Source organism: Haemorhous mexicanus, chromosome 6 (assembly GCF_027477595.1).
Source record: "Haemorhous mexicanus isolate bHaeMex1 chromosome 6, bHaeMex1.pri, whole genome shotgun sequence".
Taxonomy (NCBI): Eukaryota; Metazoa; Chordata; class Aves; order Passeriformes; family Fringillidae; genus Haemorhous; species Haemorhous mexicanus.
Window position 1 is genome coordinate 13,459,993 of NC_082346.1, and position 22,687 is coordinate 13,482,679.

Below are 22,687 nucleotides of genomic sequence, written 5' to 3' on the forward strand. Positions count from 1 at the left end.
ACGTCCTGTTTATGTTTGCATTTCTCCTTAGTAATGGCTAAAATGCAGCTAAGTTTTTACCCTATTCAAGTGTGTTCTGTAGAATTTTTCAAAACCTATAAAAAGCATGCTGTACACTTATGTACAAGTGCCATAAAAGTCATTTGAAGATTATGATTTAAACATTTTTTTACATAGTCCTCCACAATTTTTCCTTCACAGAATGCCTTGATGAAAACCGTGTTTTTCTTACTTTTAAGAGCTGTTTTATCAGACATATTGAGGTTTTGCACCTTTAAAATCTCATTATTTCAAAGATATTAGAAAAATGTTTTTAATGTTAGACAGTATCTGGACTGACTGTTAAGGCTAATTTGTGAATCACTAATTATCTGCTGAATATTCATTGCTGTAACACTGATTGAATGTATCTCTTCAGTGTTTTGTGGGAACATTTTTTTAGTTGGAGTGGTGATCAATGAAGACACTGAACTGAAATTTATATAATGTGCTTTTTTTGAAAGGAATAAATGAAATGAATCAGTGAAGTACCACCAATAGCTGACACATCAGCTGCCACAGCTAATGGCTACACCAGTTTTTCTACATCCTTATGGTGTGAATCCAGGCATGGCAATTCAAATCTTACTCTTCAACTGATTTAATGCTGATTGTCCTGGCTGAAATACAGATGAGGCATCTTTAACCTGGTCCAAATGGAGAATAAATTGAAAAAAGACTTTTTTTGAGACTATTGCAGGAATAGTCTCAAAATTAAGTAAAGACAAACACTTTGATGTTTTCTGTAGTAGTTTTCTGATGGTTTCTTTTCTTAATTTTATATAAAATTTATATAATTCTAACTTAATTTTATATAAGTCAATATTTTATATAGACTTTTATATTGCCATTGCAATATGTCCACCAGAATATTATGGAGTAGATAAAAGGATTGACAATATCTGTGTCTGACAGATACTTGCTTTTGGAGTTATTGTTTCTTTTAAAGTGTGAAGGAGATGGAGACTTCCCTCAGGAAGATACAGGAAGGAATTTGGAGAATATTTCTAGGGTGTTTATCTCACTTTTAATGGAGTTGAAGCTTGTTGAAACAAAAGTGATCAGCAAAGGTAGCTGCAGAGAGCTGCCTCAGCAGGAGCTGTGTGCAGTGAAGGGAAGTCTATAATGGAAAACGCATTGTGGAGCAAAGAGGACAAAGAGAATCTGAAGTTAAATTCAAGCTGACAAATTCATTCTTTCCTAAATAGGAGTCGATTTTTATTGGTCAGGTCTGGATTGGTAGAGAGAAACAAGGGGGGCCTGCTGGAACTTAGTGAACCTTTTTGTGATTTCCTGTTACGTGCTGCGTTACGCAAGGTTTCAGAGCATAGCTGGAGGTCAGTGTGTTATATAAGAAGCACAGAACATATTTTTTTGAGAAATTATGCACAGTACTTAATTTCTGTATGAAACCAAACTTCATGTGCCACAGAATTGTGTTTTCTAACGTCTGTCCAAAGAAAAGATTGCTAACAGATGTTCAGACACAAGATGGAGAGTATATAGGTCTTTTGAAATGCTCTTTGAAACCTGCAAGTTGGTTTCTGAATTACTTTGACCTCTCTGGGAATTCTGTTGCAGAGCACTGTAGTTCTAAATATGACATTCTACATCTAAATTAGCATTTATTGGTCAACTACCCTACAGAAAGAACATTTATGTATCTTGGATCTAGTAACACTGTCCAAGAGAACAGTTATCTTGGTTCAGGCTGAATTATTGGTTGTATTAGGACTTGTAAGATAAAGATGGAGCAACCTGTGAGCAGGCATATAAAGCACATAGTAGCACTGCAGGACTAAGCAGTGCATTTCTTTTCTGAGACAAAACCAAAATTAAATGGGATAAAATTGCTAGCAGGATCTCCATCCCCCATCTTTTGTTTAAATCCACGTTTCTGTGGTGGCCTTCCCGTGGTGATGTCATAGAAATCCCAGTTCATTGCTGGTAGGGGCAATGCTTTGAGTCACCTCTGTGTGCTGCTGCGATGGGATGAGTTGTGGTGAGGATGAAGGGGCACTTTTTCCATCTCTAAACCATCACAAGGACATTTTTGCCCTCAGTCTTTAATTCTGGTATCTGCTTGGTTCAATAGCAGACTTTGATGTGAGTCAAGCTGTTTTCTAAAACACACACAGTACTCTTCACAAAATAAACCTTTGTAAGTGCAAGTGGTATAGACATTATCCTTTCATTTAGACAGGTCATTTCTTTTAATTTAACTGAATTGTTAAGACCTAAATTGACTTTTGTAGTATTATTTCAAGGGCTAGGGGACCCAGAGATCATTCCAGTAGATTTCAGGCTGTGTAAATCCTGCTTAGGAGTAGAAGAGAAAATAATGTTCCTGCTCAGGCTTCTTCCAGTTGCTCAGAAAGAAACAGCATGAGGTATCCTGCAGGAAACATCATCACTTCCTAATTGTACTTTCCATTCAGATACTAATTTCTGTCTTGAAATTTCTTTTGCCACCTCCAGCTAATTAGCTTACTGTCTATTAGTCTCCAGCACAGAATCTGATTGGATCATCATTGGAGAAAACTATTTACAAATTACCATTGTGTTTTGTCAAAATGTGCTCAGTCGAGTTCTTTGTCTCTTATTCCAAACGTTGCCCTTGTGGGGAAGATACCAGGTCCTGGTTTAAGCAGCTATGAAACTTTTGCCCTATAGTAAGTCCAAAGATGGCTGCAATAAACTGGAATTCCAAAAATTTTGTTTGGTGTTTGAAGAAAAATAAGCTGACTCATTGATACTGAACACTATTCTGTCATCATGCTATGGCCCAGGAGCTGAGCTTCATCTCCTTTCCTCAGGTCCTTGCACTTGGACACAATGGGTGGACTTTATGGTTGGGATCCCACAATGGTTGGGATTATTTGTTTTTCTTATTTTTGAGGGTTCTGTGTTTTGTTAATGGTTTCTTAACTTTTTTAATGGCACTGTATCCCAAGGAACCTCCAAGCACAGGTAAGTAACCTTCCTTTTCTGGAATGAGGAAGAGTTGATTGAGTCTGGTTTTAACTTACTTTTGCTAAAGAAACAGTTCTGTCTGTTCTCTGCACATTTTGCTGACAAGCAGCACAACCTTAGAAATGTTACTTTTTGTTTGGAGAGTGAAGGAAGAGCTGCATTATCTTTGCTCAGTTTGTGCTGACGTTGTGGCACTTCGTGATGAATGTTTTAAGTAGTGACCATGAGGTGAAAGTTCCAGAAGTTCAGCTTTGTGTGGAATGCAAGAGAACATTGCTGGATCCTGCTGTGCAGCCAGGTGATGAACAGCTTGTCACCAAAAGAGGCTTTTTGAACCTTTGACAGACAAACTAGGACGTTTTCAATGCTCTGCTTGACACAGTAAGCCTTTTATTCTATGTATTTACAAATTGTATTTCTCTTTTTGAATGCAATCTGTTCTTCTTGTGACTCTAGCCCCCACTTCTCTGGAATCTTCAAGCAGTATAGAGCAGGAGAAGTACCTCCAAGCCTTGCTGAATGTGATATCCGTCCACTGCAAAAGGACTGGCAGTAACACCCTCACTGTCAGCCCAACCATTGCCCTGTCTCCAGGTAAAACTCCTCTGTACAGGGCTTTTCTCTGCCTCAGCTGAGACTTTTCTCTGATTTAGTGATAGCTCAGTGTTCCATAGGAATTCTGTGGTGTCTTTATTGTTAGGCTTTCCAGGTGGCCTGCTCACTCCTAGTTTCAGTGAATATGTTTCTCTGTGTAAAGGATGTTTGCAATCTTTCCTGAAATACTTTTCACTATTAATCTGGCAGTAAAGTCTTTTATAACTAATGAATTATAAACTCCATATTGAATAAAAGACTACCAGATTTAAAAGGGTGCAAAATCTGCTCTATTTTATATAATGAGGCAAAATCTGCTGTTTGTGTAATGAGGAAGTGTGAGGTGGCAAGATCAGAACAGATGACATTGTTTAGCTGCAGCAGCAGTGGAAGGCATAGAGGCCCCTTTATGCTTGACATACTCATTATGGGTATCTGCTAATGTAATTCCCAAATAGAGCTCTTTTTGCAGTGAAAATTAGTTCAAAAGACACTATTTGAGTTGTGCCTAGGTGGAGCCATGAAGAAATTAATCCATGTTTTATTTCAGTTATGTTATGGTTAAACCTGGTGAGGTTTAGGTGAGGGTAACCCCACTGTGCCAGGAAGGGCTGTGTGACTTGAAATTGTGTCTGTCTTGTCTTACTCAGCTGTAATTGGCCTAATACTGCCAAACAGTGGCTTTTCTTGTAAAGTAACACCATCCCAAAGTGTGTGTGCTTTGCTTCATTTATTGTAAAATATGTTGATGGCTTTGCTATATCTAACAACTCCATACTGTTGCCAATGTACACATTTGTGTTAAAAACTAAATGCAAAGTACAAAATTGGCAAGAATCAGCTGTATTGGGTGAAAAAGGGCATTTAATCAGTCATATTAAGTATTAGTCTGGTTGACACTGTAGCTTTTTTTAATCTTCTATTCTTTTTTTGGCTGACTTTAGGCACTGAAACGAGGGCTTCAAGAATGTCCACTGTGTTTAAGCAGGTAGTGCCAGGACATTTGGATGTAAATCTATCCAATAGCTTTGCTCGAGGAGGTTAGTAAGACTAGCTCAAAGTCTGTTCTTTGAAGTAATAAATGATGAAAACTGTTAGTGAAATAAAAATAATTATACTCTTTATTGATTTGTTGCTCTGTGAAAAAACAAAACAGAAATTAGATTGGCCTCAGTCCACAACATTATCTAATTTCTGTTCAAATCCTTTACTTACCATTGAAATAAAGTTGGTTTCATGTTGGAATTAGTGAAAAATTAAGCACTCAGATAGGGATTATGTTTCTAAATAATTTGGGATTCATCCATATTTCTAATTTGTCTGTGTATGGCCTGAAAATGCATATTGTTACATAAGAATTCTATAGACTTTAGAATCTGCAATTGCAAATCATTCCAATATGTGTCTGAAGCTTTGCTGATGCTTCATAACATTACAAATAATCTGTGAACAATTTTACTCTGAGCAGTAGGGACTTACATGGCCAGGTGTAGTAGGCAGGGAGATACAGTGCATTTTTTAGAAATAGTTATTCCCAGATACAGGGGCTCATCAGTGCCATTTCTGCAAGAACATTTCTTCCTGTTAGGGGGATTCCATCTGCTCCTACACCTCTAGTCTGATGAAGTTGTGGGTTTTTTTATGTGCAACATGTGCATAAATTAGTGCACCAAATTTCTTACATATAGGTTTGTTAAAATGGAGATGAATCTATTCCATAAAAGAGAGCAATTTTATGTTTGATTTATTACCTTTCAGCCATGGAGGCTCCTTTGACAGCTATTTCTAAGCATCTAAATGCTGGTTTTCTTCTCTTTTGATACTCTTAGCATCTGAAATTAGTTAGGTTTACATTGACCTGCTGAGGTTCATTGCAACCTAAATCTTCTTGTGGGATACAAAACCTACAGCTCATATGGGGAAGGATGAAAAGATTGTGTAGAGAAAAACTTCCAGGAGAGGTGGGATGGGATTATGGAAATGAAGGAAGGAATAACAGAGAGGGAGGGAGAAAGGAAAATGCTCAGGGATGTGTAGGGAAGTGATGTGAGAATTGCAGCAGAGGGGAAGAGAGGAAGGGCAGGAGAGGACACAGGGATCACCAAGGACTGGGGAATTTTCATTAATCACAGGAATTCTGTGGGTTTTCAGTAATCACAGTCAATGCATATTTCTTATGTGGGAGTTCTGTTATGTTCTGTGCTCGCTGTGCTGCTCCTGTAGCTGGAGGTGGATGAAGCAGGTGATGTGGGGGAGGCAGCTGGGGCTGAGCAGAGCAGGAGGCACTGGGGGCTGCAGCTCTTGGGTGAGTGGTGCTGTGCCCAGCCTGGCTGAGCCCTGCAGCACCAACAGCCCAGTGGTGCTGAGGGGCAGGGAAGGGCTGCAGATAAGTCAGGGAAAGCTCTCTGGTGGCTGGCTGGAAGTTGTCCTTTGAAGATAAAGGGGTTACTGAAATAACTGCTGCTGGTTTCTAGGATTAGAGTTCGTGGTAAGTGTGATGGGATGAGTTTGGTGCTGCTCAAAGAAGAAGAAAGGAGCCTGAAGGCAGTGTGAGGTCCCAGACATGTTGTTTTATTGGACATTGAAGTCCCTTGGCTGCATTTCAGCAGTAATCAGGAGGAGGGCAGGGAAGTTATCTTGTGTCTTGCTGGATCTCTGCCACACCTGCCCTGTGTATCTGAAAGGTGTCTGCTCACAGTTCAGCAGGACACAGGGGGACTTTGCTGAAACATGAGAATGTTTGACAAGTGCAGTGGGAGCCCTGGGGAAGGTGAGAAGTTGACAGGGGAAGAGGGAACAGAGAAAGGGAACATCTCCCTGGAGAAGTAAACACTAGGGGTTTTTAGATTAGCTGGCACAATTCTTTTAAAAGAAATTTTAAAATACAGAGTCTATAAAATCTCTAAGATTGTTCTCAAATCCATTTTCACAAAGTTCCTCACCATTTTTGCTCAGCTAGATGTATTTCACATGTGAAGCAGCAAGCAGCTATGGATTATACACTGTGCAAAATACAATAGCAGTGATTTTGTGGTTTGGATTCTGGACCACTCTTTTCTTTCCTTGTGTTTATTATCACACATACCAAGGCTCAAAAGCCAGGTTCAGCTATGATACACCAGTAGAAAATTACATTTTCTATTATTTTTGTGCCAGATAATGTATTTGTAATACATATAATTTTAAAATATAAGTTAGAATATATGTTCCAGTGTGTGAACAGTATTTCTAATTTTTTAAAACCATCATTGTTCTGAACACTCATCAGTTGTTCTGAATATTTGTGTCTGTGTCAAGTATGATTTTTTACTTTATCTGGAACATTGTCACAAAGCATCTGCCCAAAGCTCAGTCAAGTTGGTTTTGATCTGAAATATTTGGTCAAATACTTATGTTTCATAATATATTTTCATTCTTTGACCTTTTCTTGGTTGATACTTTCATGAGAACTGTAAGTTCACTCAAAAGCCATAGCTTTTCCTCTTCCTTCCTTTGTAAGTATAAATTGGTTCTGCAGAGCAGCACTTCTTACCTGGAATTGCTGTGTAATTTAGCAGAATAAGAAGTTTCCTCAGTATGTTTTGCCCCTATTGGAGAAATACTAGGATATTTTTAATTTAAAAATACAGACTCAGCTCGGAGAATTATTTCCAAAGCAGGAAACATTAACATTTTGAGTATGATTTAATAGAATATTTCTATTAAAAGGACTCAATTATGTTGATGTGAGTTTTGAGCCAAAGATAAATGCACTGATAAACACATAAGGCTCCCACAGGAAATGACAATTTTTGCAAGGGGAGAGAAGATCTCTTTCTGTGGTAGTTATTACATGTTTTCTAAATTCTGTACTTGTACACAGGCTTTTAAAAATGTTTGTAGGTGTACAGAACTAATATCTTGCATTCTGCTTTAATTTTGAAGTCCATCAAATTCTACACCTAATGTCCCTAGACTAAACCAGCTTTTTGTAACATGCATTAATGTTGGGATTTTTAATTAAACTAACTTTCAGCTGGATAGAAACTTCCAATAAGTTATTCAACAGAATGAGTTAATCATTATATTTCCTTTGGTATTATAATTATGGAAAAACACGTGGGGGCTTTGCAACGTGTCTGAAGCTATTGCAGTGCCAATGGAAATTATTCCTGTTTGATAAATGGATACCTCCTTCCCATTTTATATTGGTTTTGTGGCTTGATTGATGTTTTGTCTTGTGATGCCTGAGATTCGTGCTGTCTGATAAATCATGTGCTAGAAAGAAATGCAATATATACTAGATCTTTGGAAATTAATAAGTAACCCTTTTCTTCTCTCCTGCAATGTGTTTCGCTGCAATGTGCATTCCATTCCTCCTCCTTCTGTCTTAACTGTTATCTGCCAGTGCTTGGGTGCAGAGATAAATGTTTCACTCATTCCAATTCCAAACCAGCAACTAAGGAAAGAGTCCACCAAGGTACTGTATTCTGTGTCCTGAAAGCCCATTCTTTTCTACCATCTTCTGCTACTGTGTCCTAATTCATTCTCAAGTGATGCTGACAGAAAGCCTTGTTCCTGCACTAACAAAATGTTGGGGGTTTTAGCTCAGTGTTGTGGATTTCTGTTTTGGAGGTTTTTCACCCACTGAATGTATGCACAGTGACAGTGGTGTAACACAGAGTGAAGTGTAGAAAATTTTCTGTGTGAAAGTTTTAAACAGCTAAAAATCAGTTTTGGAAAAGAGTTTAGTGTTCCTACTGCTTTAGGAAAATAGCTAAGAAACACTTATCTAGTCAATGAATTTCTTTCCATAGTTGTTATTAATGTTAATGAACGGGGGAAAGTGGATTACTGTCAAATCAGAAAGTCATAATAATACAATAATGCACAAGATACTGCTAACAAAAATAAAGTACTAGGCAAAAGTACAGTTGAAACATAATTGTGCCTTTTAATCACTGCTGTCCATGCTGGCAAACACGTTCATCTGCATGTGTTTGCAGCCAGTTTTGTTGCTTTTGATGTGCCCCCAGTGCTGATGATGAGTGCATTTGTGAAATGCTCCCAAGTGTCACTCTGGATTTTGGTACTCTTCATCTTTGGGGACAGCAGTTTGTGTTGGAAATTTTTCCTACCAAATGAACGAGACCTTCTTTCTCTTATTGAGAGTTTGCTGTGATTTCTGCTTGCTGAAGTCTCTATTATTTCACGTGTAGTAGCTGGAATAAAAGTTTGTACTGAACACAGTCCTTTACTGCTTGAGGTGTTTGTAAAAGTGGCTGGCTGTGAAGTGGGAGCTTTTGAGAGCTGTTACTGCCCAGAACTCCGTGCCAGCCACTCTCAGCTGCTGCAGTTCATCTCCTCACATCTCAGACTAGCAGCCAGACAGGCAGACAAGCTAAGCTGTACAGACAAGTCCCTGTTGAGAGTTACTGAACAGAATTATTTTTAAATAAAAACACAATCCTGCTTCTAAAAAAATAGAATAAAATTATTTTGCTGGTTGAGCTATCTCAGTGGAATTTACTGTTATCTGCATCTATTTTCTTCTGTGCAAGAAATGTTAACTATGCACATTGTTGGATTTTCCTGAAGAGGGGTGGGTGTTGCTCCTATGGTATCTAAATTTCTAGTACTGTGAGGTATTTCTGGTGCCTCTTTTGGATATCTTGCTTCACAGATTTATGGACAAGAGTCTCTTCTGATAATCTGATTTACTGCATATTAGGATAAAGAATTTCACACTGCCATTTGGATGCCAAATTTAGTGTACTTTGAGGGATTTGATTTTCAAGGAGTGCTATTCATACTCTGAGAATCCAATACCTTTCACACAGCTCACACTGCACACACAAAAACAATCTCACAAAATCCTGGTTATTAACAGAAAAATATTTACTGCTTGTCTTTTCTTCTAGCACTAAACAGGCCTTGGCAACCTGATTTTAAAAATTTGATTAAAAATCACTACTTTCTTATCTTAAAATCACCAAAGCTTGCTCGAGCATGATGAGATGAGAGCATGGCTGTGTGCTGTAGAATTTCCCCCTGGCAGTGCCAGTGGAGCTGCAGCAGCCAGGTGTGCTGTGCAGACTCAGAGTGCTGCTGGGGTGTTGGGGTGATGCCATCCTGCAGTAAAACAGGGACCCCGAGCATGGAATGATTGGCATCTGACTCCATTGATGCAGAATGCTGAACAATTGCTTTATCAAAACCAGATTATATTGCATTGTACCATATTAAAGAGATACATACTATACTGTACTAAATTACATACTAAAGAAAAACCTGTGACTGTCTTGAGACAGCCAGGACACAGCTTTGACCCAAGAGCCAATTAATATGAGCAACCATCACCAGAATCCAATGAGGAGCTCCCTTCAGGAAAGCAATCTTCCTAACACATTCTACATGTGCAGAAACAACAGGAGCAGCAAGTAGAGATGAGAGTTGTTTTCTCTTCTTCTCTCTGTGCTTCTCCAGGACAAAACCTGGAGAGAGAGAATTGAATTATGTCTCTCTGCTCAGAGAATGTGAATGCCACACCATTCAAGGATTGCTGCTTCCACATCCCACTGCACTTCTTGTTGTTCCAGCTCTGGGATTTCTGCACTTCCCTGGTTTCTGTCCCTCTAGCAGTTTCATTTCCATGCACTTACAGGGACATTGCCATCTGCAAATTGTGGTTTGTCACTGTGTCACTGATATCACAGCCTCTCTTTTCTCTGCAGTAGAAAGCAGAGTTAGATGAGAGTCTGAGGTTCAACAGCAATGCAGTAGGATGGTTTGGACAATTTTTGTTACAAATCTATTTCTTTCCAGTACACACTGTTAATTATGTCCTGTGAGGGATGCATGTGACACATTTAAGCATCTATGTAAGTAAATATGATCTCCAGTGCCTCACACAAATGTTTTTTAAATATTCTTCATCCTGATGAAGGTGTATGGGCGAGTCTTCGTTCAAGCAACCGATTTATCAACACTCAGACTCCATTCATTGATGTTGGTGCCAGGCTTGCAGGGAAGGATAACACCCCTCCCTACAGCAGCAGCTCCTTTCTGCAAAATCAGCTGCTAAGAAGACAAGCAGCCCTCTATATATTTGGAGAAAAATCTCAGTTACGGGTAATGAGAGTTTGATTTTTTTTCCATGTTGTATGTAGTTTTTATTTGGTTGAGTTTAATTATTCTCATGTTGTTCCAAACAGTAAATAGTATTCAAGACAAGATGGAAATATGTTATAAAGGAAACAAAATGCTGTTAGCTGGGGAAGCAATTATCAGAGAAGGAAACCTTCATTACTGTGGGCAGCACTAAACTCACACAAAGCCAAACTGATGAGAATTGGCCAACCCAGAAGTCCTGATTTGATTACATGGAGAGGACCATGATGTTTGCAGTTCTGTACATATTATTTGATAGATTTTAGTGTTTTAGATGGAATTGTTTGAGAAACAGGTATCCTCTAATTCTTAGTAGTTTTATCTGTTTTCTGGAAATGTTTTCAGATTTTTTTTAATCTCTGCATTCAAAGATCAAGAAACCAGTTTTTTTCTACTTTCTTATTCAAAATGTGAACATACATAAAATATTAAAGTATTTTTTAAAATACAAAAGGTTCAAATCCCATTACTGGTAGCAGGAAAACACCTCACTATCCATTTTTTCTGAAATTATGTTCTGTCAGGAGGTGGAGGAAACGTGCTGCACCAGAATAATGCATCAATCACATAGAATTAAATTACTATATTCCACTAATAATGACTGTTTCTATTTGTTTGATTTCTTACTGAATGATAAGAGTTCAGTCATGCATCTACAGCTGTGTAGCAGAAACTGCTGCTTTATTCTGCTAAATATCACATGAAATAAATTGATGAGGAAACCAGAAATATACAGCATTTTAAAGAAATGGTGCTACATTCCTCAGTTGCTTTTGTCATGCATTATTCCAACTTGCCATTGTTGAGTTACTGAATTTTTTTTTTGAACCATGCAAATTATAAACAGAACTAAAACCAGGCTTTCACTTTCCTGCATTTTCAACTGGCATTCTATGAAGGAGCTTAATGAAGATTATTTGCAGGCCAAGTTTAATTCAATGAAAGCAATTTCTGAAGAAAACTCCAAAAGTTTGGCATGCACATCTTCAGTGGTGCTTCATACATGAGAATTGTTTTTCCTAGTCATGTTCTCCATATTATCCTTTTCATCATAATCCATTGGGGTTTGGTGGGGTGGGGTTTTTTTCAGTCAGCTAACTTGTTCTCTGAATTTAGTCCTCCTCTTCTTGCTAAATGCAGTAAGTTAAATAAAACATGAGGAATTCAGCTAGGAAAATCATCCAGCTGCTGCTCTGTGCTGAGCAGGGTACTTCAGCCAATGCCCAGTGATGGTTTAGATGACTCAGCTGGTTTGCACTTATGGGGCTTCTTTTTGGGTGTGGGAGTTACTTTTTTCTGCTTTATTGAACTCCCAAAATGTGTCCTGCACTCTCCATATGTCATCCATCCAGATATTTTCATTTTTATTTGTTTATTGTTGATTAGCTTTAAAAATGTTAAAGGACACTATGTTGTGTATAAGGAACTGAACAGATTGTCACTGGACTTTGGTTTTTCACCACTATTACTGCTAGAATAATTCTAATTATTATTGAAAATATGACTGCTGTGCAGTACATTCTGCTGTTATGGTTGCAGTTGGGTACTTTATTGTGGTACATTTTGCAGGGATTTTTATTATATTTTTTATTATCCCGGGCAGGTGTTGAACTACAGCGATTTTTCATGAGGAATTAATTACTTGGCAATAAAGCAGGCAGGACTTTAGGATTTAAGGAGACTGTCAGTGAAAAATATGCTTCCCTTTCAAATGACATCTGCTGTTGTCCTTTTCCTACAGGGGTTCAAACTAGATTTTGCTTTGAATTGTGAATTTGTTCCTGTTGAATTCAGTGACATCCGGCAGACGAAGGCGAGCTTTAAAAAGCTGATGAGAGCTTGTGTTCCCAGCACCATTCCCACTGACTCTGAGGCAACATTCCTCAAAGCTCTTGGGGAGTCTGAGTGGTTCCCACAGGTAATTGGTCTGACAGGTACTTCTGATAATCTATATGCAGTGCTGCTCACACAGAATAAATTCCCAGCTCTCGTGACAGAGGGCTATTGTGTTCTAACCAGCTGTTCTTTGCTCCCTGTGAGCTCTTTGCATGCTCTCTATTCTGGCATCACACAGGCATTGCTGTTACTTTAATGCCATTGTAATATTTACAAATAGGGGAGGCATTTTTGTAACAATATTTGTGTTTTATAGCATGGAACACACACACAAGGAGAGGTGACTGGGTGTTCTATCTGTATACATCCATGGACTTGGTTTTCAATTATTTTTCTTATTTTATATAGTTTAAAAATCAGCAAAAGAAAGTGTGGGGTAATAAATGAGCTTTTTGATTTTAAAAATAATATTTGACTCTTCCTATGTGTTCCCACCCTGGATTTTGATATGCACAAGTTAAAAAGCAAGCAAACATCTGTTGTGGGATATGGGGGAGCGTTTGTGGGGAGGAAAGGATTCTATGTGTGTTACTCTCTTCTCTCTGAATCTCTACCTTTATTTCCCTATCTCATGTTCCTTTACATAAATATTAACCAAAGGCAAGACTGGAGCAAACTTTGCAAGATTCAGATTAAGAAGGATGTGGGAAAGCCAGCTCTTTGTAAATCTAAAACCACTTTAATTGCAGTGAATGGTTTTTAACAGCTGCTTGTTATGTTTGGAAACCCCTGCAGAATATACTTCTCTCAAATGCAATTAATCACAGAAAGCAGAAGAGAATTGTGCTGATTTCTTAAGGAGGAAATGCTTGTGAGGAACTTGTCAGTTATCACACATCAGGAGATGCACTCTGGTTGAAATGTGCTGCAAGGAGAGGCTCAGCTGCTTCCTGGGCTGAGAGCAGGAGCTGCTCATGGCTGGGGCTGCCCACCAAGGCTTCCAGGAAGGGGAGAAGTTGGGAGAGCATGAAAAAGACCTGACTTCCTCAGCATGGGAACATTTTCCATCACAGAGTGGTTGAGCAAGTTCATAAGTGTAGATAAATTAATCTAATGTAATTTCATCATGGAATTAATGAAATCAACTTGTTCCCTGCAGCAGCCCAGGGATGGAGGGCAGATAACACTGCAGTTCTCCCTTCTGGCATATTTCAGAGGATCACTCCTTGCTTTGAGTGCATCACTCTGCTGAGGGCTAGGACATCTTGTCACACATTAGCTTTGTTATATTTAAACCACATTTCTGTGGTTTAAATCATGTCATATCTGACTTATGTGATAAAGCTAATTTATGACTGATAAAGTAAATTTATGACTGATTTGGCACATTTTCTACTATTCCCCTGAAAGAACGTAGATCTGTCATCTCAGAAATGTTTTCATTGTATTATGCTTTCCTCTTCTGGGCAATAGAAGATTAAAATTACAGATTTTAACACTGTATGGACTGTCTCTTTGTAAGAATGTGAATGCAGAGAGGAAAATTCAACACTGCCCTGTCTTCTGGACACAAATTTTAAGGATAGTGGTTTGCATTGTTAGCAGTGAATCTGTAAAACCAGACTGCATATCAGTTTCCTTGTTAAAGATGGGAAGAAACAGCCTTTCTTCTGTTCTACTGCCTAAGAAAGCACAGAAAAATAAACAAGCTTGGTTTTAAAAGTGGTTTTCTTTTCAGTCTTTTCTTATAAAAACTGCAGGAAAAATAATCTGTTTGGGTTGGGGTTTTTCTCTAAATAATGGCTATGTGGATGCTCAGAGGAGTCAAGGTTCTTCTATCACAATTTCCATAGAAATATTCATCAGATTTTTAAGAGAAAGAAAGCAGGCTGCCATGAATAAGGATGAATTTTCTAGGTTTAAACTGTTGCTCTTTCTTGCTCTTGTTTCTTGTTTTCTTCAATTTAATTTTCTTCTTGCTTTCCTGTGCCTTTTGTACTTCTTGAACTTTCTTTTTTTCTTTGCATAAATGATCTTAGATGATTCTTACCATCTTTTGTTTGTTTTCCTGTACTGTTTTCTTCCCTCTTTCAGGCTTTCATCTTTCCTATTGCTTCTGTTGGTTGGATTATTTTCAGTGCTGCACAAAGGACAGTTTCACTCTGCTGTAAAAAACTGAATTGTTTATGTGTTACCTATTGTGTTGTTTACCAAGAGTGCTGTCATAGTATACAAAAATGGTAAAATCATCATATAGATTTTTCTTTTTAGTAATAATGATGTGAAGTCCCATAGTAAGATAAAATTGCCCAGATTCACCTGAACTTCTTTAACCTGCTTATTTTAGCATCACTGTGTCATGAATATTAAAGTCCAAACCATTCAAGTGTCCACTTTTCCTTTATTTTAGCCTGTCTGCCCAACTATCTAAACTGTTTCTCTGTTGTTGTTCTTATTGTTCAGTTCATTAATTTCCAACTTCCATGGTACTGGGTGTTAGTAATATTGTAAATATCCTGCATGGGTTCTCCCATCAAAGTACTTAGTGACTTTATGGAATCTTAGTATTTCCCAGGAAATTATTTTAGTGTTAAGCCCAGGATGGAATGTCTCTCCAGTAAATCTGTCAACTGTGTTGTTCCCATTCTCCTTTTTATGACAGCTAGTTTATTACAGTACTCATTGGATTTAATCCTTTAAGTTCCTATCTTCAAAACTTCCCTTAGTTTTATTGTAGTTCAGATGGAAATCCTTAGACTGTTGCATTTCATTGTTGCCTGATCAGTTGCACCAATGTATTTCTCTGTGCTATATGTGGATCCAGGAATGCATTTTAAATATGAAAATATTCTATTTATTGATATTATCTAAAGATTTATCTAAAGTGTGTTACTCATTCCTGATATTTTATAGCTTCACAGGATAATGCAGCTGGGTGTGATCATCTCTGAGCTCCTGGAAAATGGTTCTTCTGTAATGGTTTGTTTGGAAGATGGCTGGGATATTACTGCTCAAGTAAGCTGCTGGAAAAACCTTGAAATAGCTCAATATTAAGAAAAAGCACCAGGCAATGCTTTTTTACACAAGTGACAGATAATTTGCTATGACATTAATAAATTTGTGTTGTGACAGCAGAGAAGAAACCAGAATGCATGAATCCTTGAATTCATTTGCAATTTGTTTCATGACATGGTTCCTTAAAATGAATTCATTCCAAAGGTCCTGATGGTCTTAACAGTTCTAAGGATTAGTTGTAAGATCTGCATTCCTGCACCTGACCATGTGCAAGAATGAAAGCTACAAGTTACCACAACTGTTCATTTATCATTTTAAACACTGTGTATTTTAAACACAGGAGAAATTTATTCCCTTCCATTCAATTGCCATAAGTAATGTTAGGAGACCACACAGGGAGAAAACTGAATTTGTGCCAAAGTGCCTGTAACACTTGCTGCAAGGGCAGATCACCTCAATCTGTAAATTAGGTGAATCAAGATCTGCTGCCTGATTTAATAGATGCATTGTGTCCATGCTGCTGCTTCATAATTCAGAAGAGAAACACAGATATACAAAATTCTAGTAAATAAAACCTTCCTGTGCAGCCAGCATCATAATACCAGGTAAGCAAGCACACAAAAGAGTGTGACCATAATTATTGGAGTCATTGCCAGACAATGAAGAGTAGAGAGGGGAGATACATGCCTGGAAGTGCAAGAAGGCTGTGCTGCATTTTAAAGTCTCCTGAGATGCTGTGTATAAAAACAGACTGCAGTTGGCTGGGGCAAAACCTCTAAAATCAATCTCAGGACCAATTCTTTAATGCTTTTTCTGCTGAGGTAGGAGATACTATCTTTGAAATGTTTATTATAAAAGGGGGTTTATTTCAAACATAATTTAAATGTGGTAAGCATCATAATCACCTCCCAAGTCTGTAGGTGCTTAGGTTTAACTTCTACAGATACCATAAAGTCTCAGTGTAACTGGAGCTTTTTCATGTGGAATATTTGGTTTGTTTCATAAAAATGTGTGTGATAGAATACTTTGTCATTGAGTTTGTGCCAAAGCTTTTGTTTTCTTGAACAATGAACAGATTACTGAATGCTTGCATTCATCTGCTGAAGGTTTCCCCTAACTTCTGTCATGGTAACCCAGAATCTCCTGTCCTGTGCTGCAGGTGGTGTCTCTGGTGCAGCTGCTCAGTGACCCCTTCTACAGGACCCTGGAAGGGTTCCGGATGCTGGTGGAGAAGGAGTGGCTCTCCTTTGGCCACAAGTTCAGCCAGCGCAGCAACCTCACCCTCAACTGCCAGGGCAGTGGATTTGCTCCTGTCTTCTTGCAGTTCTTAGACTGTGTGCATCAGGTGAGCCAGCCTCTGACTTCCATTTACAAGAGGGTTTCATGAAGAAATGTGTCTGTTCCAGTGTTTCAGATGTTATGGCTGCAGGTTTGGGAGAAGATTAGTAACATCATTGCCTAGGTGTTAATAAAGTGGATGGATTTCACCCCAGGAAGAGCTGGAATGGTTGTCTAGAGGGCAGACAACTCTCTCTTGGCATACAGGAGGAGACTGACCCAAAGCAGACTCAGAGGGAAGGTTGGGAGCACTGCTCTATTAAGGTTGTTTATGTAGAGGTTTCAATTAGAAGGTTTTTAAGCTATGAGTGGCTTTTAGAGTCCTTTATTCAGAAGGAAGAAGGGACTGATTCCTAGGACCTGGACTAGACAGTTTTTAATTCCTTGTGCCTGATGATGAGCCTGGAAGAGGCCTTGTACTGCATCAGTTCTGGAAACAATGACAGATATAAAGCAGAGTTCTGAGATGTTCTGATTTTTATGTCTATACATGTTCAGAAGAAGGTGAACACCAACAATTGTGCTGTGTAGGAAGAAATTAGGTTAAGAAGATTATATTAATTTTGGATTAATTCTGAAGTCTGTCCTTTTCTTCATCTCAAACCACTAAATGTAAATTCCTTGCAGAGATTCTGTGTATGCAAACATAAGAGGGGTTCTTGCACAGTTCCTCTTGTAGGTTCCTTCTTTTCCCACTTCTCTGATTTTTCTCACTGAAAAGGCTGAAAGTTTCCTTGACATTATTAACCTGTGTTAAAATGTATGGATAATTGTGTGTCACAGAAAATTACCTGTTAAGGCACCAGCCTTTTTACTGGGAACACACATCCATAGTGAATACTTGCATGAAAGAGCAGTCTGTGAGGAGGTCCTACTCTGCTACCTGAAGAAAACTCCACAGATTAAATAATTTGCTAAACCAGTGGAAAGCAATCTTCAGATAGATCTATGTGGGATTGACAATGAATGAGCTTAGAGGAAGAGGAGTAAAAAACATGTTATGGAAAAAATCCCCAGCTTTGTTTGTGTCCCAGTGGTAAACACAAACAGCCATCATTATTGCTGTCTAGGAGTTAATAAATCATATTCTTGGAATTTGCATTGATTGCTACAGCCCTGCCCTTATGAAAAGCTTAGAAATACTTGTCACATCTTCTGTTTCATCCATTTCCCAGTGGTTGTAGTCATAAGGTTGTTTTTTATTTGAAATTGGGAGATTTCTCTGAAGAGAATCAGTACTGGATTTCTTGTTCAAATAAGTGGATCTGCCCAAATGTCACACTTTTTCTTACAATGGGCTTAGGGTTATTGCTCCTTTTCTGCAGTGGGAAAAAACCCATATTCTTGGATGCAATGGCTACAGCAGGACAAAATTGCCATGTGCTCTAGTACTGAAACCCATCTGCCTGGTGGTTCATTGAGTTCTGTAAATTAATAATTTGTCTTGGTCATGGTGCTGTGTTCTCTCTGCTTTCAGGTGTCTTCTCCAAGGTTAGATTGGCTGATTGGATAACACCATCCCTTGGTAGAATGGAGGAAACCCACCTCTGATTTTAAGCAGTAGTGTAAATTTGGAGTTGGAATTCTTCCAGCATCTCCCCTTACCATTTTTGATGCTGTTCTGGTGCATGTGCAATAGTTTTTTGGGGGAAAAATTTAAACTTAGAATTTTTCACTTAGTTTAAAACCACTGGGGTCATCAATGTAAAGTGGAGTCATCCACTCAAACTGGACTAGATCCAGCCCAGGTAAAACCACAGATGTGGTATGGCTGAGGGACCTCAGCAGCAGCTCCTCCAGTCTGTTTGTCTGCTCTGGGCTCCTTCAGATTTCCAGCTAACGTAGACATAGCCTAGATCCTGTTTCTGCCCCTGGCAACACTCTGCTTCAGTTTTACTGTAATAAATCTTAGAAAGTTGTCATTACAAGGAAATTATCCTCACATGGCCGTGCAGTATTTCCTTCTCAAGTGATTCAGAGATGACACAGGTTTTGGAAACAAATGGGTTATCCAGAAGTTCAAAATTAAATTCAAGGATTTGGGTTTATTGTCATGAAATAGAAAGAACCATGTTTTCTTCATGGTCTTTCTTTAAGTTATGTTTAACAAAATCTGCAGTTCTAAGGACATGGAATAGTGGATTATGGTCATGGCACCTTTAAAAGTGAGAATGAAATGCAAAGTGGGACAGATCCCTCCTGTTGACAGCTGTCAGGTGCAATTTAGCCTCAGGCTGCCCAGGTGTGAATGTGTGGAGGAAATACAGGAGCATGACCTTTGTAATTCACCTCAGGGAGCAGCTTCAGTGCCTGTCACTTGCTGGAATCCAAAATGCAAAGAACTCTCAGAACTTTGGGCCTGGAAGGCAAAACTTGGAATTAAACACAGGATTTGATCTGAGACCTTGGGAAGGGCTTCCAAACTCAGGTGCTAGAGGCAAGAATGTGGATTTCTAGTTTAAAGCAGAGGCACATTAAGCTAAGTAAAGGAAAGTTTAGAGTTTTAGAGTTTAAGATAGAGAAAAAATTAAAATATTTCATTTGTTTTGTGCATCATAACATGATTGGCTAAGAAAGCTTACACTGTAGCATGAGTCCATAAGACGAAATATATAAGGATTGGTTCAAAAACATAAATATCTTTGTTGGCAGTGTTTTATTGGTCAATAACTCCTTAAAAGGTCTTGTAACTAAGGGGTTTGTGACCTTCTGAACCATGCTGTAACAATTGAGTCAAATTCACTCTTGAATAAACTCTGTATTCACTCTTGAATAAACTCACTCAATAGAGTCAAATTCACTCTTCCTGCCCGTGTAGAAGATTAAAAAAAAAAATGAACTGCATCATCAAAAACAACTCAGAGGTCCCATCTTGAATTCCTTCCAAAATTGCCCCCAAGTGAATTATCACAGTCACTCAGCAGGTATCTGCCTGTGTCTTAGGAATCCACAGGTTATTGGCAGATTCATTTTCCAGAGAGAAGAGCCTTTTCTGTTTGTGGGTTTGAGCTGTGTGCCCTGGGACCTCCTGCTGCCCACCAGGAGCTGTTCACTGCTGCTCTGCTGGAGAGAGCACCTCCAGTCCCTCAGCTCAGGGCTTCTTGGCAGCCTGCCTGCTTTTCCCAGCCAAAAGGTTGGGGAAAATTTGGTAGGAAAGACCATGAAAAGCAGTCCAGCCTGTCCATCTGAAGGAGACAGTAACTTGTTCTGAGGAAAGATAAGGCTGTGAGGGGGTTATAATTATTTTGCCCAGTGTTGTCTTTATCCAAGACAGGGCATGGGAAGCACAGGCAGGCTAATATTGATAATACAGACTTGTCTGTAAGCTAAATGACTTACAGTCCCATGGAGAATGCAGTTCTGAGCTACTTTTCTAGAACTAGAGTTAGATTATCCTTCTAACTCATAGTACTGAGTTCCCAAATTCTAACACTGTGTTTGTAATTTCTAGGGAAATTGATTGTGAAGTCAAATTATTGGTTGAAATTTCATATGACTTTATCATAAAAAACAAGTTTTCTCAACATCTCTACTTGAAATTTTTTGTGAATTTTCATTGGTTTCTGTGCAGATTGTTACACAACTACAGAATCCAATTAGATTGCAACTTAACCCTGAAGTGTAATATGTTTTGTATGATCAGTTTTCAGAAAATTGCCCATTAGCTGGAAGCAAACATTTGGTCCTTTCAAAGTATTTTTAACCTTTAGAATCCATATACTAGGTGAGTAAGGAAATTACCACTGAGCCAGTACATGCATTAAATATCAGGGGTTAAACTAAAGGTCCAGAGAAAACAAATGAAGCAGTGATTCCTAAATTAGAACTGCATCATCTTATAAGAAGTCATTGTTTATGCCAATATCTCCAGGTGTCAGCTGAATTATTAATGTAAAATCAGTCTTTCACAATAGCAGCATCTGGCAGATGCTTTCCCTGCTCCTAAGGAGACAGAGTTTATGCAAGTGATGTCACTGAGGAAGCTTTTCTTATTTTTCTTCTCAATCTGTTTGGTAATTTATTAACTAATAATTAAAACAGGATGATTTTCTAGAGCTGACATCTTTTAAGGCCAGTGAGGAGCTCTGTCACAGCAGCCTGTGTCAGAGGAGCTGAGTGCTGCTCCCATGGGAGGTGTGCTCAGGCATTCCAGGGCTTGCAGGAGAAGCCTCGGAGCCATTGCCAGCACAGGACCTTTGGAGTGCTGTATTCCTCATCCATGCTAAGTCAAAACTGATTTTAAAGACCAAAAGTCTATTAGAAAACTAAGGAAAGCTGATAGATCTGTAAGATTATTAAATACATTTAGGAGTTACTTCAGTGGGAACTATGTAATTTTAAAAACAACTCCAGAATGCTGAGTTTCTCTAATCATAATATTAGAAAGATGTACAGGTTTAATCAGGTTTTAAATTAATTATGGAGATTAAGACAACAACAGTTACTACATTGTTTACTTCTATCAGAAAAATGTTTTATAGATCTTTTCTCTTTTAAAGTAAATTATATTACAATAACTTATAGATACTACAGTATTTCTGCATCCAGAAATCTCAGAAATGGAATCACCCACAACATTTAGAGCCATGACAGAATTTTATCAGCAGCTTGTTCTTGTAACTCTTACATGTATTAAAATAATTGTTGGACCATAAGTAGAAGTTAAGACCCTGTATATATTTCATGTCAAATAGCAGAATGTTGCCTCTCCTTCTTACAGTATATTAAAAAAACCTTCTCCTAACACAAGGAGAAAATATGTACTAGAGAAGATATGGAAGAAAACCTCTTTTTTTTTTTTAAATAAACAGAGCTAAATATTTAATTTGTCTATAAAACCGAAGTCCTGAATTTGTAATAGAAAAAAAAATGCTTATTCTTACATCTTTTATTCTTACAAATCAGTGCAGGAATGTAGTATTTGTATCAGGGGAAAAATGGGGATTAAATAAGAGTGGGTATATTGAACTGACATGTCTTAAAGTATCTGGGCATTTAAAATGCCCAGCCCCAGGATAATATTGAGATATCATCTCAGCAGATTCTCTGCCTGAAACGCTGTGTGGGTGTTTGTAGGTCCTTTCAAGGGATTTTCCTGTCACTCTTGTATGTTCAGTAGAAAATCTCTCCTTGCTAACCACTTAATTCCCCTTTTATTTAGCTGGTCTATGTGGAAATATCAATGGAAGGAGCTTCAAGTAAGCTTAGTGACAGTTTCCAACAGTACTGCAAAAACTCCATGGAATAACTGACAGGTTAAGAGAGAAACTGATCAGAGATTAGAGAGAAAATATGGAACAGAAAAAGGAGTGGTGGGAATGCAGAAGACAAGGCAGGGGTAGATTGCAGACCTAAAGGTATATTACAGGTTTGATGTGGAGCTAGACAAAGAACAGTGGGACTTGTTTCAAATGTGAAATCCAATCAGCAGTTTCTTTTTCAATTGCAAGCTGTGCTTATTTCCACTGCAATTAGGAATTTTCAGTTAATTGCCATGTTTATTCTGAAAATAAAGAACCTGAGTCATAAACTTACTTGAAGAATAAATTTTAAATTAACACATGAAATTTCTCCAAGCACTATCTCATGAAGATTTTTAGAATCTTTCATTTTGTATGGATATCAAGTATAAATATCAGTAACTAATGCTAATTTTTTTTGCCATGAATATTAAACTTTGTGCTCAAAATCTTCCATCAGGCTCTTTATGATAATGTTAAAGGGCAGCTGCTGTGAAGAACCA

The 22,687-nt window shown here is 38.2% G+C and overlaps 1 protein-coding gene across 7 annotated transcripts in view; it reads left to right on the forward strand.

Annotated features, from left to right (window-relative positions):
• SBF2 (SET binding factor 2) overlaps positions 1-22,687 on the forward strand; it is a 234,178-nt gene that overhangs the window by 198,397 nt on the left and 13,094 nt on the right. For 3 of the 7 annotated variants that reach the window (XM_059848847.1, XM_059848849.1, XM_059848848.1), the window contains exons 28-34: positions 3,469-3,606; positions 4,551-4,646; positions 7,994-8,065; positions 10,532-10,716; positions 12,497-12,673; positions 15,505-15,606; positions 16,766-16,951. In XM_059848847.1, the coding sequence (XP_059704830.1) occupies positions 3,469-3,606; positions 4,551-4,646; positions 7,994-8,065; positions 10,532-10,716; positions 12,497-12,673; positions 15,505-15,606; positions 16,766-16,951 (956 nt within the window). The remainder of the gene's footprint in view (positions 1-3,468; positions 3,607-4,550; positions 4,647-7,993; positions 8,066-10,531; positions 10,717-12,496; positions 12,674-15,504; positions 15,607-16,765; positions 16,952-22,687) is intronic. The other 4 variants (XM_059848850.1, XM_059848854.1, XM_059848852.1 and 1 more) reach the window with 3 other exon arrangements.